The sequence below is a fragment of the Cucurbita maxima genome, unplaced genomic scaffold (genome assembly GCF_002738345.1).
Source record: "Cucurbita maxima cultivar Rimu unplaced genomic scaffold, Cmax_1.0 Cma_Scf00061, whole genome shotgun sequence".
Classification (NCBI taxonomy): domain Eukaryota; kingdom Viridiplantae; phylum Streptophyta; class Magnoliopsida; order Cucurbitales; family Cucurbitaceae; genus Cucurbita; species Cucurbita maxima.
The window spans coordinates 350623-366242 of NW_019272077.1; the positions used below are offsets into that span (position 1 = coordinate 350623).

General features: G+C 38.8%; 2 protein-coding genes across 2 annotated transcripts; both read left to right on the top strand.

Moving 5' to 3' along the window:
- Positions 1-1725: 1725 nt before the first annotated feature.
- Positions 1726-4722, top strand: LOC111471941 (probable nucleoredoxin 1). Its single transcript, XM_023117619.1, has 4 exons — positions 1726-2003; positions 2252-2731; positions 3204-3683; positions 3807-4722. The coding sequence occupies exons 1-4, from the start codon at positions 1920-1922 to the stop codon at positions 4446-4448; spliced, it is 1686 nt and encodes a 561-aa protein (XP_022973387.1). The 5' UTR covers positions 1726-1919; the 3' UTR covers positions 4449-4722.
- Positions 4723-6388: 1666 nt separating this feature from the next.
- LOC111471960 (TMV resistance protein N-like) lies at positions 6389-14595 on the top strand. Its single transcript, XM_023117642.1, has 7 exons — positions 6389-6551; positions 6582-7055; positions 7166-8249; positions 8343-8618; positions 8714-9812; positions 12295-12377; positions 12465-14595. Exons 1-7 carry the CDS (start codon positions 6544-6546, stop codon positions 14508-14510), a joined length of 5070 nt encoding a protein of 1689 aa, XP_022973410.1. The 5' UTR covers positions 6389-6543; the 3' UTR covers positions 14511-14595.
- Positions 14596-15620: the final 1025 nt, after the last annotated feature.

Below are 15620 nucleotides of genomic sequence, written 5' to 3' on the forward strand. Positions count from 1 at the left end.
GCAGTGATGGACCGGGATGGGACGAAAATTGAGTGGAGACAAAAACAGAGACGACAATTTTCATTATATTTATCTAACGACAAAAAAATCTCTACCTTTTAAGAGCAAATTAACTCATTCCATATTAATGCAGTTTTCTTTGGACGGAGGGGTTGTAAACGAAGCTTCGACCATTTGTATTTATTAGTTTTCTAATAAAATTAAAATTGAAAAAATTACTTGATGCATCAAATATAAGTTGAATAAATATATAATATGATAGAGACCTAAATAATACTCATTTTGGATTCCCTTCCATCTCAGGGGCGCGGGACGTTCGTGGAGTTCGTGCCTTACGTACCACCACGAGACTGTTCGTTCTTTTTGGGATACCGCTCTTAAACATAAGGGATAGGAGGGTCAGTAATGGAAGCAATCGTCCCTACCATCGTAAAATAAGAGCACTTGGCTCTGCCCATTCACAAGGACTCGATTCTATGGCCAAACATCACATGCCAACAGATGTAGTCACCATTATTGGTACTCAAGATATTGTGTCTGGAGAGGTAGATAGGTAAGACTACTAGTTGCTCGATCAGGGCCCTAACTCGTACCTAACTAAAGTTCAAACTTGCGCACAGAGAGTTTGTATTGATAAATCAGTTCATCCTCTTAGCCAGCAAAACTATGACGCCATTTGGTAATCATCACTCGTGTGCATAAAGGTATTCCTTGGCTCGTTAGTCCTTGCTTTCATGGTGTTGTAATACATTATCTACTTTCAAAAACGTGAGATTTTCCGAAGACACTCAAAACTAGAAGGATAAAAAACCCACCTGATGGACTGCTGACCTACAAGTCCCATGACACAGGAGCGGGATTCTCTAAAAAGCCAAGGTTGTGGGTACCCAAGAGAGTCCACTTGGAAACTTGGGATCTCAATAGGAAATGCGAAGATTACAACAATGAAAGTCGGCCGACCGATAAGCGAAAGAGAATCTACTAGTTGAATTCCTGATTTGAGTAGGCTGATATCGTTTCTCTTAAACCCATCCTAACCAACACTGTTATTACATATTTTGAAATCATACTAAACTCGTTGAGCTCGCCCTCATCTTCCCAGAATAATGATCGTGTTAATCCTCTGCGTGTTTGCTCGTCTTTCGTTTGCTAGATTGAAGGTCTCTGTTTCGCCGACATTTATATCCGACGAGATAAAACCGTTCGTCTTCCATCATTTACTCTCGTCATTTCGTGTTTCCTTTCCTTACAAGTGAGGTTTGAGGGTTTGCTGAAGTATAGGACTTCAGGTATGATCGTGGATTCATTGGAAGTGTGGATTCTCCTGCCCTTCACTGAAAACCTACGTTTTTCGACACTACGTAAATATATATATTTTTTAATCCTTACACAACATGTCAGCAGAGACAAACCAAATCTTGGTTAATTTTGATTTTTTTCATTAGAAGGAGCTCGTATATGTTTTTGGGTTGTAAATACAAGTTAGAGGAGAGCAAAAATTAATGATAACACATTATTAAATAAAAAAAATAAAAAATAAAAAAAGCCTTTTAATTCATATTTTAGCAAGTCTAGAAAGTTGACTTTTTACCTAAAGGAAGGGCAATATGGTAATTCCATACCCTAAAAGGCCGTACGAACGCAAGGGAGATGGCGGTGAGAAATTTTATTGTGGACGAATATCTTTACAACCGAGTTGTGATGTGAACTCAATTTGATGAGTCGAATTCGATGCTTTTTTCCCTCGTCAACTTCCAAGTCTTCGTGTTAGCAACTTTTTAATTTCCATGTTACTTGCTCCCGAAGCTTCTAATTCGCTTTATTAAGGCCATTTCTTTGATTTTGATCTCATTCTTCATTGTTCATTGTTCATTGTTCATCACTGTTAATCACGCACAATCTAGGATTTTCCAACACTTATGGCTTCTGATGCTGTGCACGATCTCAGTTCCCTCTTCTCCTCTGAGGGGAGGGACTTTCTCATCCGTAATAATGACGATCAGGTATGTATGTATCTTTGTTCAATTAGTATATTCTGACGCTAACTCTGTTCGTGCGACTGTAACTTCATAATTTTAATGTCGTCTCAATCTGTTGTTTTCGTGTTGTGTTGCTGGATATTTAACTAGCCGTACAGAAATCTGAAATGGTGTTTTCTGTTTTTTTCACACTTTTCGGGGAAATTTTGGGAATCTGTTGAAGGAAATTAATGAAATCCTCTTATCGGCCATTGATTTGGGGTTTTGAACAGGTGAAGATCAGTTCCTTAATTGGAAAGATTGTCGGATTGTATTTCTCGGCGTCATGGTGCCCTCCCTGTCACCGTTTCACTCCGATATTTGCAGGGGTTTATGAGGAATTAGCTTCTAAGGGTGATTTTGAAGTTGTCTTTGTTTCTGCTGATAGCGATGAAGAATCTTTCGAGGATTACTTCTCTAAAATGCCATGGTTGTCCATTCCATTTTCTGATTCGGCTACCAAAGAACGTTTGAATGAACTTTTTGAAGTGAGGGGAATTCCTCGTCTTGTTGTTCTCGACGCCAACGGGAAGGTTTCGACTGATGATGGAGTGAGATTAGTTAGTGAATATGGGGCTAATGCTTATCCTTTTACTTCGGAACAGATCCAACTTCTGAAGGATAGAGAGGAGGAAGCTAAAAGGAACCAAACCATTAGTTCCATTTTGGTTTCGAACTCACGTAATTATGTGATCTCGAATAATGGAAATCAGGTATAGTCATCATTCCATTTCTTATAATCTTGAACTTTTCATTGGAATTGCGAGGTCTCACCTAGGATGAAGAGGGAAACGAAGCATGTCTTTTAAGGGTGTGGAAACCTCTCCCTAATAGACGCGTTTTAAAAACCTTAAAGGAAAGCTCGAAAAGGAAAGTTTAAAGAAGACAATATCTGCTTTGGTGGGCTTGGGTTCTTAAAAATGGTATCAGAGCAAGACACCAGACAGTGTGTCAGCGTCCTCGCTGGCCTCCAAGGGAGGTGGATTGTGAGATGCCATATTGGCTGGAAAGGGGAACAAAGCATGCCTTATAAGGATGTGGAAAGCTCTCTCTAATAGATGCGTTTTAAAAATCTTGAGGGGAAGCTTGAAAGAGAAAGCTCAAAGAAGACAATATCGGCTAGTGGTGGATTTGGGCTGTTACATGAATGATGTGATAACACAATGTTTGTTGTTTGTGCTGCAGATTCCTGTCTCTGAGCTAGAAGGGAAGGTGATTGGGCTCTACTTCTCAGTGTATGGCCATGAAACTTGTGATGATTTCACACCTCTTTTGGTTGATGCTTACAAGAAACTGAAAGAGGGGAAGCAGAACTTTGAGATTGTGTTGATCTCTTTAGATGATGAGGATGATGACTTCAATGAAGCATGCAAAACTATGCCATGGTTGGCATTGCCGTTCAAGGATGAGAAATGTCGAAAACTCATTCAATATTTTGAGCTTAGTGATATTCCTACTCTTGTCATAATTGGGCAGGACGGCAAGACTTTGCACCCGAATGCAGCAGAACTCATCGAAGAGCATGGTACTGATGCCTACCCTTTCAATCCCGAAAAACTTGAGAAACTTGCTGAGATTCAGAAGGCAAAGCTCGAGTCACAGACTCTGGAGTCTCTTTTAGTTCGTGGAGAAAATGATTTTGTTATTGGAAAAAATGGTGCAAAGGTAAAGTTTCTTGTTGCTACTTCTCAGCATAATCTAATGAGTTAAGCCACCATGTGCATTGTTATACTCTTAAGTTGTTTCTGTATGTTTATTTTTGTGTTTGATTGCCTTTCGTTTGACCAGATTCCAGTATCTGAACTTGTTGGCAAGAACATTTTGCTCTACTTCTCAGCACACTGGTGCCCTCCATGCCGTGCATTCTTGCCTAAGCTTATCGAGGCATACAACGAAATTAAGCAAAAGGACAAAGAGTTCGAAGCCGTTTTCATTTCAAGTGATAGCGATCAAGATTCATTTGAGGAATTCTTTTCAGGGATGCCTTGGTTAGCTCTGCCATTTGGGGATGAAAGGAAGAAGTTCCTAAATCGTAGGTTCAAAATAGAAGGCATTCCTGCACTTGTAGCCCTTGATCGAAGTGGTCGTACTGTCTCAACAGACGCTCGGAATCTCATAACATCTCATGGAGCAGATGCCTATCCGTTCACAAAGGAACATCTTGAGGAATTAGAGAAGCAGCTGGAAGAAGAGGCAAAGGGGTGGCCTGAGAAACTGAAGCATGAACTACATGAAGAACATGAACTCGTTCGAACATATCGAGCTGCGTATAATTGTGATGCCTGTGATGAATTGGGATACGGTTGGTCGTTTTACTGTGAGGAATGTGACTTTGATATGCACCCAAAATGTGGTTTGAAAAAGAATGAGGGAGCTGAGGAGCAAAAAGAGGAGTGGGTATGCGAGGGAGACGTGTGCCGTAGAGCCTAAGAGAACATATTCAGAACTGCAAAGAATATGAAAGCTTGTGATCATGGTATGTTGGTTGCCTGTTGCCTTCTATGATGGCCTGTGTGTGGTATGTACTGCAGCTTTGTTGTTCCAAATCATCTAGTCTAAATAAATTAAAAGAAGTTTGTAGTTTCAAGCATTTTATGCCTGCCTTTTTTTGGGCATTGTAATTTGATAGCCTTAGTTATTTCTCCCTCCTTGCCATCTCCCCCTCTTTAATAAATAGAATTCACACATCTAGCAACTTCAACTATATCTACCTCTCTAGTCTCATCTATACGATTTAGATTTCTTATCTTAATCATATACTCGCCTTGGTAGAGAATGACCAGAAACGTCTACCTCTATCGACTGCAAGGGTATTTCTGTATTCAACTCCTGGTTGCTTGCCTCTAATTTTTGGTGTCATTTTAGGGAGAGCATTTAGATTTTAAAGTGATGGGATGACCTCGGTGTCGCAATTTCACTCTTGCAGCATATGAGACAGTGATTGTGTAACACTTATTCAAACCTAACGAACAAATCACTCGTGTGGAATTCAACTTTGCGGAAATATCGACATATGATTGACCCTCGTGTCACATTTGAGAAAATTATTTTAGAAAATATGAGAAAAACATTGAAAATAATTTTTAATAAATCAATGTTATAAGCTAAAAATGAGTAACAACAATGGCTTTGATAGTATATAACCCGAATAGGAAGAATTGACAAGAGTTTCTAAATCATGATTTTAGTGATTGGTCATACAGACTACAGAAAATATAGTAAAAACGGTTAGGAAACATGACTCTCCAGAATGGTATGAGATTGTCCACTTTGAGCATAAACTCTCATGACTTTATATTTTAAATCATCAAGACTAAAAATTCTCCAACATTTTAGCTTGGGCGGGTGTAGTAAAAACAGTTAGGAAACATGACTCTCCACAATGGTATGATATTGTCCGCTTTGAGCACAAACTCTCATGACTTTGCTTTGGGATTCTCTAAAATGCTTCATACCAATGCAGATAGTATTCCTCACTTATAAACCCATGATCATTCCCTAAATTAGCTAATGTGGGACTCACTCCCAACAATCTTCAACAATCCTCAATAAAAACCTATCTAACATGAAAGTAGGTAAAAGGGGTTTCAAATGAGCATGCGGTCATAGACAACATGTCATGAACAAGCATGACCGGGACATCTTACATGTGGCCACAGGCAACACGCCTTGGACAAGCATGACCATGAGATCATCCCCCACTCAATTGGTTGAGGTCTCTATTAACCGACTCTTTACAAACTCAACGATGTAGGGTGCGGCTAACTTCAGGTCTCAGTACATGTTCGAAGTGATCTTAGCATTGATGTGAGGCTAAGTACTTGGAGTCTCTTCCAAGTAGGGCAATTGTTCTTCCTTCTTCCAAGTAAGTCTAATATGTTGGAAATGGTCGGGACAGCTCAGTTGAATATAGTCCGATCTGTCCAACCTGATATATATGGTGTAATCAAATTGATTTTGACTTCAAGTATTATATTTAGTTATTTACTAAAATCTCCTTTCGGGAAGAAGGATGGATGGTTAATGTGGAGGACTGGCAAAAATTAAGGGGTTAGAGACCTCTGGGAGGTGGCGGCAAATGTTTTCTTACTTATGTATTCATAATTAAAAACTTCAAAAATATCAAATATATATATATATATATATATATATATATATTTCAATTCTTAAAGATTTATTTTTGGAAAAAATTTAGTCTCAAACAAATTAGAATAAGACATATTCGAATACAGACAAGAAAAATAATAAAATTTAGTGTATTTTTATTATTGTTTCAACCTAAACATTGTTTGTTTAATTATTTTATATAAAAAATAATAAAATAATAAAAAGAATATTTAAGAAATAGAAAAGAAAAAATGGTCAGCACTTCAAACTTCAATCGTCAGTCGTCTGATAGAGAGAGAGAAACTGTGGAAAAAGTTTCTGAAAATCAATGGAAAGTCCAGATTTCGTAACATTTTCCATCAACTTCGAATGCTTCTCTTCCTTGTAATCCTTCTCCGGCACCCGGATCAAGTAGTGAATGGCTTCCTCAATCACAAAGAAATCAGCTGCTGCTTCTTCTTCTTCTTCTTCTTCTCCTAGATGGTCGTATGACGTCTTTCTGAGCTTCAGAGGCGAGGACACTCGCAAGACCATCACCAACCATCTTTACGAAGCTCTCAGGCGACAAGGCATTGTGGTTTTCAGAGATGACGATGAGCTCGAGAGGGGGAAGGCCATTGCCGACGTGCTGATCAAAGCGATTGAGGAGTCGCGCTCCACCATTGTTATTCTATCTCAACGCTATGCAGATTCCAAGTGGTGCTTGAGGGAACTGGCTAAGATCGTCCATTGCAAGAACACATTAGGTCAAACGGTTCTCGTGGTTTTCCACAAAATTAATTCCTTCGATGTCATCAGTCCTACTGGAATTTATGAAAATTTCTTTATAGACCACGAAAATAACATCAAGGAGAATTTCGAAGAGGTTCAGAGCTGGAGGTGTGCCATGAGAGAGGTTGGAGGTCTCTTTGGATGGCATGTAAATGACGAGTATGATTTCTTGCTCCTTCTCTCTTATACATCAGTATCAAAGTTCTCATGTCCCTTGGAAATTGAATTTTGAACTTGAAATTGAATTTAGGTGGTTGTATTATGAACAGGACCGAAACAGAGAAAGTCCAAGAAATTGTTAAGCATGTTTTCAATCATCTGCGTCCTGATTTACTTAGCAATGATGAAAATTTGGTTGGCATGAACTTGAGGTTAAGAAGAATAAATGTGCTTTTGAGCATGGGGCTGGATGATGTGCGCTTTATTGGGATATGGGGGATGGGTGGAATAGGCAAAACAACTATTGCCAGAGCTCTTTACAAAATTGTTGCCCGTGAATTTCATGGAAGTTGCATTCTGCGGAATGTTAGGCAAGCTTTAAAGAATGTTGGAGGCTTGGTATCCTTGCAGGAGAAACTTCTTTCCATGACTCTATTGAAAGGAAAAGTTCGCATTAAAGACGGTGATGGAGCTGCAATGATAAAGGAAAACCTACGAAACCGAAAAGTTTTTGTTGTTCTTGACGATGTTGATTGTGTGAGCCAGGTGAAAGAACTGATAGGTGGAGAAGAATATCTTGGTTTTGGAAGTAGAGTCATTATTACAACTAGAGATGAAGGTTTGCTTGTTTCTCTCGGAGTTGATAGGCGATACAATGTTGAGGGTTTTAATGATGAAGAGGCTCTTCAGCTCTTCTGTCATGAAGCATTTGGGATCAAGTCTTGTAAGAAAGGTTATTTGGATCTTTGTATGCAATTTATAAAATATGCTGAGGGCCTCCCATCAGCAATTAAGGTTCTTGGGTCTTCCTTGCACGGTCGATTGGTTCCGTCGTGGGAAGATGCCGTAGAAAATTTAAATGTTTCTTTAAACAGGGAAGTCTATGAAAACTTGAAAATGAGTTATGATGCACTTGAAATGCAAGAGAGGAGAATGTTTTTGGATATTGCTTGTTTTCTTACAGGAAGGAGCAAAGACCAAGTCATTGACATGTTCAAGAGTTTCGGAATTGATGCTGCTGATGGACTAAAAATTTTGCAGGAGAAATCCCTCATAACCGTGCACGGTAACAAAATACAGGTGCATAATTTACTAAAAAAATTAGGTCAAGAAATTTTTCTTGAGGAGTCGTCAGGAAAATGCTGTAGGCTGTGGCGTCAAAAGGATGTCAACCATGCTTTGAGACATAGTCAGGTAAAGCTTCAATAAAGAATGTAAGCAATGTTACTCTTCGTTCAGAAACAAGCTCTTTTTGAACTTTGAATTCACCTCCTTGCATATTCTTAGGGAGTAGAAGACATTGAATCCATAGTCTTGGACTTGGACGAGCATGGAGAGTCACACTTAAATGCCAAGTTCTTTTCGACAATGACCGGCCTGAAAGTGTTGCTTGTTCATAATGTGTTCCTTTGTGGAGATCTTGAGTATCTCTCAGATAAGTTGAGACTTCTTAGTTGGCATGGATATCCTTTAAGACATTTACCGTCACGTTTCCAGCCGAGTGAACTATTGGAACTCAGTTTACCGAATAGCTGCCTTGAAAATCTTTGGAAAGGAGCAAAGGTATGCCACTTTTATCAATAACATTGTTTAATTTTCTTTAACGGTTGAATTGATAATATCATGACATTCTTGTAGCCATGTCCTTTTTTTAACAGAGGTTAGATAAATTGAAGATAATAAACCTTAGTAATTCTGAGTTCTTGATCAAGACCCCTAATTTGTCAATGGTGCCAAATCTTGAGAGGTTGGTCTTGAATGGTTGTATAAGACTGCAGGAGCTTCATCAATCTGTTGGTGCTCTGAAACATCTCATCTTATTGGATCTTAAGGATTGCAAATCTCTCAAAAGAATCCCTTTTAATATTTGTTTCGAATCACTCAAGATTCTCGTTCTTTCTGGTTGTTCAAGACTTGAAAATTTTCCAGAGATTGTGGAAAACATGAAACTTATGACAGAGCTTCATTTAGATGGCACTGATATTCGAGAATTGCATCAGTCAATTGGAAAACTCACTGGCCTCGAATTGTTGGATCTTAGAAACTGCAAAAATCTTCTTACACTCCCAGACTCGATTGGTTGCATGACATCCCTTAAACATCTTGCATTGGGTGGCTGCTCAAAGCTTGATCAAATTCCAGACAGCTTGGGAAACATTTCTTGTTTAAAGAAGCTTGATGTGAGTGGTACTTCTATTAGTCATGTCCCATTGTCTCTACGACTTCTGCCGAACTTCGAAGTATTCAACTGTGAAGGCCTGTCCCGAAAGTTCTGCTATTCGTTGTTCCCATTTTGGGATACGCCAAGGAATTATAATTCACATTCATTTGGTTTGAAGTTGATGACTTGCCTATCGAATTTTCATTCTGTAAAAGTTCTGATTTTTAGTGATTGCAAGCTGATAGATGGAGACCTACCCAACAACCTCAGCTCTCTGTCTTCATTGCAGTTTCTGGATCTAAGCAGGAACTTTTTCACCAACCTGCCTAATAGTTTGCGTCAGCTTATCAATCTCAAATGCCTTGTCTTGGACAACTGCAGTAGGCTCCAGTCATTACCGAAGCTCCCGCTCGGTTTACGTTATGTACTTGCTAGGAATTGTGTGTCACTGAAAGAACACTATAACCAAGAAGATCACAGGCCTATAAGTGAAACAGAAGTAATGATTCTTAGTTACCCCACATCAGCTGAACACCAGAACTCCAAAATGGCTAACTTAATGCAGTCAAGAATATACACAGCTTGGGAGAATGGGCGTTGAAGATAGTATGAGGTACTTTTCCTTTTTCCTTCTCACGTGTTAATTTCCTTTAAGATACACTCACCACACCAAATTAGAGTAAAGATAGCTCTTGATGATAACATTTAATACAAAAAGTTATTAAAACAAAAGAGAAGCGTAAAAAATCAGTGCCTAAAATATTCCCACCTTATGAACGTTTTGTTTTCTTCTTTTCTTTGATTCTCTGGTTAAGCAAGTTGACCCTCGCTGTTTTCTCTTGATATCTTGACTGAGATTCGTGGCCTTGGTTTATATTCTATCTGGTCCATGCATTTGCGTTGAACTAGTTGACCCTTTTGTGCTGAACCTCGGTAGAAACTGTTGTATATAATGTTCATTCTCTTCTAAGACCTAACGTGTCAAATTTATATGAAATATCCTTTTGGGATATTGTTCTGTTCTGAACAATGATGATTGTATCTACCAAATGAATCTAACCTCAAGATGTATCCAATAAACTTCTTAAATTTGACCTTTTTCAAAATTTGTTCATGTTGATGAATTAAGTTTATTAGGCCTGAAACTTAATTCTCTTCCATCTTTCATACAGGCACTAAGCTTCGTAAAGATATTAGCTACTTGGTCTTCCCTTTTCACATGCATTAGCTCTATCTCCTTTTCCTTTCATATGCTCTCGAATAAAATGGAACTTCAGATCAGCATGCTTGTTTCTTTCATTGTGAACCAATTCGATAGCAGATGTGCTATCCAAATAAATTTGGTAGCCTTCTATTGATTGTTTCTTTGAAAGTCACGTAAATACTGTGTCCCCCAAAAAGAACATGAATCCTAATGTACTCTTCCGATCATCCACATGCTACACCAATCACTATCAGAATATCCATCTAGCATGAACTTTAGTGTTGAATGACCCGAAGGATTCAGTCTCCCAAATATACTGTAAGATTTTCTTCATAACTTTTAAGTGCATGTACATGATCGGAATACCCTTTCTGCGTCATACATATTTAACAAGTTGAGTGATGCTATCACATTCGTCGAATCTTGCATCTTGTAGGTGTTAGGAACCACGACTCTCCACAATGGTATGATATTGTCCACTTTGATCATAAGTTCACATGACTTTGCTTTGGGCTTCTCCAAAAGACCTCATACCAATAGAAATAATATTCCTCACTTCAGGATCATTTCTTAAATTGGAAATTAGCCAAAGTTCTTAAATTGAAAATTAGCCAAAGTGGGACTCCCTTCCAACAATCCTCAACAATAGGGCATACTTGACATTCGGTCGAGATTTCTTAGTGTGGTGCTAGGCTTTGGCAATCTCATTTGAAGTACTTTTTCCAATACCTCTTGAACTCTCTGTCTCCTCGTACAACACATTAATTCCTGTGCTACCCACGGTTGCACTCTCGTAGAACTTGTTCCAGTACCCGTAGTTAGTGCAACGCAAAGATGTTGCACGCATGAAGTGGTTAAGCAGCCTGTCAGCAAATTATATGGCGCATACACACCTAACATGCAAAAGGAATGACATTCAAACAGTGGCGGCTTCGTGGTGGCTGGCTTTCAAGTGGTTGAAATCTTATATAAAGAGAGGAGTTTGCTTCGATATTAAGGGGACTTGCGGAACATAATATTAGAGAGCGTTTAGTTTGAATAAGAACGCATTTCTAACTCCAATCCTAATGACCACAAAATTGTAAAATTAGAGCCAATGCTCCAAAAACTTACTTTGAAAAGTCCCATTGGTTTCCTATTGTTGTGACCAATCTTCCAATTAATGACTTCATCTTTTCTATTGAAGTTTTATGCACAAATTTAGTTAAGCTAGACCTACATGAACTCAACCTAGAAACGAGATGAAGAAACCATGAATTTAACACCAGTATAGTACTCAATCATCCACACTGTGATGCATAAATCAATTAGAATTTTTGTGAAAGGTGGGATATGAATTAGGATTTAGTGAGCATATCTTGTTGTGACGTCCCACATTGGTTGGAGAAGAGAACAAAACACCCTTATAAGGGTGTGGAAACCTTCTCCCAGCAGATGCGTTTTAAAGCCTTGAGGGGAAACTCGAAAGGGCTGCCCAAAGAGGACAATATCTACTAGGAGTGGATCTGGGCCATTACACTTGTAGGCACATTCTTCCATGATATATAGGATAGAAATACGGTTTCAAGTGTGCACTTTCGAGGATAGACTTGACTTAGGCTAGCATGGTTAGCACGACTCAACTCGACTTGCCTAACCCAGTTTGACAAACTTGGCTCAATTACTCAACTCGGATTGACTTGTTTTGATGTTGACGTCTTACTGATAACAAGAAAACGTGTATTGATTCTTCTCTTTAATTTTTCAAAAAGACTTTTGAGGATCTCTTATTTCTACATCAGTTTTTCCAAACAACCGAGAAAATTCACAAGTTCATTTACATTTTGTGTATTATTCAGAAATTATGTGTGGCGTTAGTTTTTGTTTCTTTGAAGATTCATTTGGGTCTGGAGCTTTGAAATTTCAGAACTTCCCCATCAAACCATTCAATGTTCACACGGCTCTCCCATCCCCATCAGTAATCCATATAAGTCTGGCTTCCAATTGCGACCAATTCAAAGCTCCCTTCATTTATATTAACAACGGTGTTCATTCATATGGATAGCCATGTTTTTTTCTTTCTTTTCTGGAGCTGATTAGAGCTTTCTTCCAAAGGCACATGGCTCTTCCAAATCCTTTAGCTTTTCTTTTCATCTTCTTGCATATAGCAGCTTTCTCTGCAAAATCTTCTTTATTATACAATGGATTTAGCCAAGGAAAAGGCTTGTTTCTCGATGGAACCGCAGTTGTGATGCCATCTGGTGCATTGAGGCTCACCAACACTTCACAAAATGTCATAGGCCATGCATTCTATCCTGATTCCATTCAGCTGATTAATAACACTTCTCTTTCATCTTTCTCCACAACTTTTGTGTTTGCCATTAAACCATCCAGCCCCGGCCATGGCGGCCACGGCTTTGCATTCACCTTGGCTCCATCAAACAAGTTTGAAGGTGCTGAAAGTGGGCACTTCCTTGGATTATTTAATCGTTCCAACGATGGAAGCGTATCCAACCATATATTTGCTGTTGAATTTGACACTGTTAAAGGACATGATGAGCTCAAGAACTCCAGAGGAAACGATGTTGGGATTAACATCAATGGTGTTGTATCTGTTTCCTCCAAACATGCTTCTTATTCCTACTTTAATGATACCACTTCGGAAATCTCGATTGATTCCGGTGACCCAATTGCTGTTTGGATTGAATATGATGGTTTCAGAAAAAGTGCGAGTGTTTCTATAGGCCTTTTGACAGATCAAAAACCAGAGAAGCCAATCCTTTCCTGTCCCATTGATTTAACTCTTGTTCTACAGGAAAAAATGTACGTCGGCTTCTCTGCGTCGACTGGAATCGAAACAAGCTCTCATTACATTCTGGGATGGAGTTTCGCCGTGAATGCACTGGCACGGCCGCTGAGGTACTCTCTCCTTCCCATAGAACCAGAACGGCAGAGCCATCCTCGTGCATCCAATCCCCAGTTTATGGTTATTGTATTAGTTTCATCGATTCTGGTCATTCTGGGAATTGTTGTCTTGGTCTTCTTGTTTAGAAAAATGAGGAAAGCTGAGAGCTTAGAGGACTGGGAAAAAGATTGCCCTCACAGATTCAGTTACAAAGACCTCTACACAGCAACAAATGGATTTAAAGACAGCCAGCAAATCGGAATTGGAGGATTCGGGTCAGTATATAAAGGCTCGTTATGTTCAACTGGAGCTGAGATTGCTGTAAAGCGAGTAAAAAGAAACTCGAGCCAAGGATTGAAGGAATTTGCAGCGGAAATCGAAAGCTTGGGAAGATTAAGACACAAGAACTTGGTTAATCTTCAAGGATGGTGCAAGAAAAACAACGATCTTCTCATAGTTTACGATTATATCTCAAATGGGAGCCTTCATTCTCTTTTGTATCATCCAATTCAAAACTTCGTTTTGAATTGGGAGCAAAGATTGAACATCCTCAAAGGAATTGCTGCAGGATTACTATATCTTCATGAAGATTGGGAGCAAGTGGTAATCCACCGAGATGTAAAGCCGAGCAATGTTCTAATAGACGGCGACATGAATGCCCGGTTAAGCGATTTCGGTTTGTCGAGGCAATACGACCACGACCAAGTATCGCACACGACGAAAGTTGTCGGGACAATAGGCTACATACCGCCAGAGTTGTTTCGAACGGGGAAGGCGTCGAAGAGCGCAGATGTTTATGCGTATGGAGTAGTGCTGCTGGAAGTGGCATGTGGAAGAAAGCCTCTGGGATCAGGGCAGATTGTATTGGTGGATTGGGTGATGAAGTTGTATGAAACGGGTAATGTTGTTCATGTGGCTGATCCGAAGTTGGGTTCGGATTATAAGGTGGAGGAGATGGAGATGGTGCTCAAACTTGGGCTTCTCTGTACTCAGTGGAAGCCAGAAGCTCGCCCCTGCATGAGGCAAGTCACGAGGTTCCTTAATGGAGAAGACCCACTGCCAGCACTCGAGCCATGGGCTGGCTATCAAGCTCTGTTTGAGTCTAGTTCAAGATCCATGGCTAAGGGGATTTCAACAATGTGGAATAGTTCTTCGTCCATGTCAGTCGGCCCCATCTCTTCTGCCTCCATAAATATTGGAAGATAACCATTTCTGTCTTTATTTTAGAACTCACAGATGTTATAACAATTTTGATTATTTTATTTGTAATTAAGTATTATCGAATGGGTAAAGAAATTTAATATTATTAATGTAATCTTTTAATAATATGGATTCACGTACTATTTTGTAATGGTTATAAATTATTTAATTTAAATTTTGCTTAGGTAAACATATGAGTGGGATGTACTCTAATTTACATGGGTGAAAATAATTTTGGTAGCCGATTTTATATGTCAAACATTAAGAGACTTAACCAAACGAGGATGGGTGAACATTATCTTATTGGATGGAATTCACTCCTCTTATTGACCTGATTCTTTCACGAGCCCAAGAAGAAATTAGTTTATAATTTAAATCATAAACAAATTGTTCATCAGAATTGATGATATCTAAGGTGAGATAGAATTACAGGAATAAAATAGACTTTTGACTCATTTGTAATTAAAAACAACTCGTGAAGGATATTTATATTGATAGACACTACTTGTTATAGAGTGCAACTCAGATTTAGAGTGGGTTACCTTATTAACAAATGAAAATTGATAAATATGAACAAAAAGTTGTCGATGGTACCCCCGACATTGAACGAAATGAAAATTGGTCGAGAGAAAATAATTTTTGGTGTTGGTTGCTGATCACATGTCCAAACCATCAAATTTGAACATTCTTCATAGTAGTTTCGAAAAACATCGACCGTAACTCAAGTTTTTCATCGTGTTCTTCAAATGCCCATTTAGGGTTTTCAAATTTGAGTTTTGATTTTAAGCGCTTATTATAGTGTTATAGGCTATGTTTCTTCAAAACTCAAGTGCAATATTGTTTCCTATAGAAATTGTTGAGATGTTAGAAAGAGAAAGTACCTTTTCAGAACTAGCCTAAAGTACGAACAAAAAGTCGCTGATAGTATCCTGATATTGAACAAATCGAAAATTCACAAGAGCGAAAAAAATTTCTAGTGTGTGTTGTCGATCATACGTGTCAAAACCATCAAATTTGAACATTGCTCAAGTAGTATTGAAAACTATCTAGTTTTTCCCTCCATTCTTGGAAGGTCCAATTACAGTTTCCAAATTTATACAGTTTCCAAATTTAGGT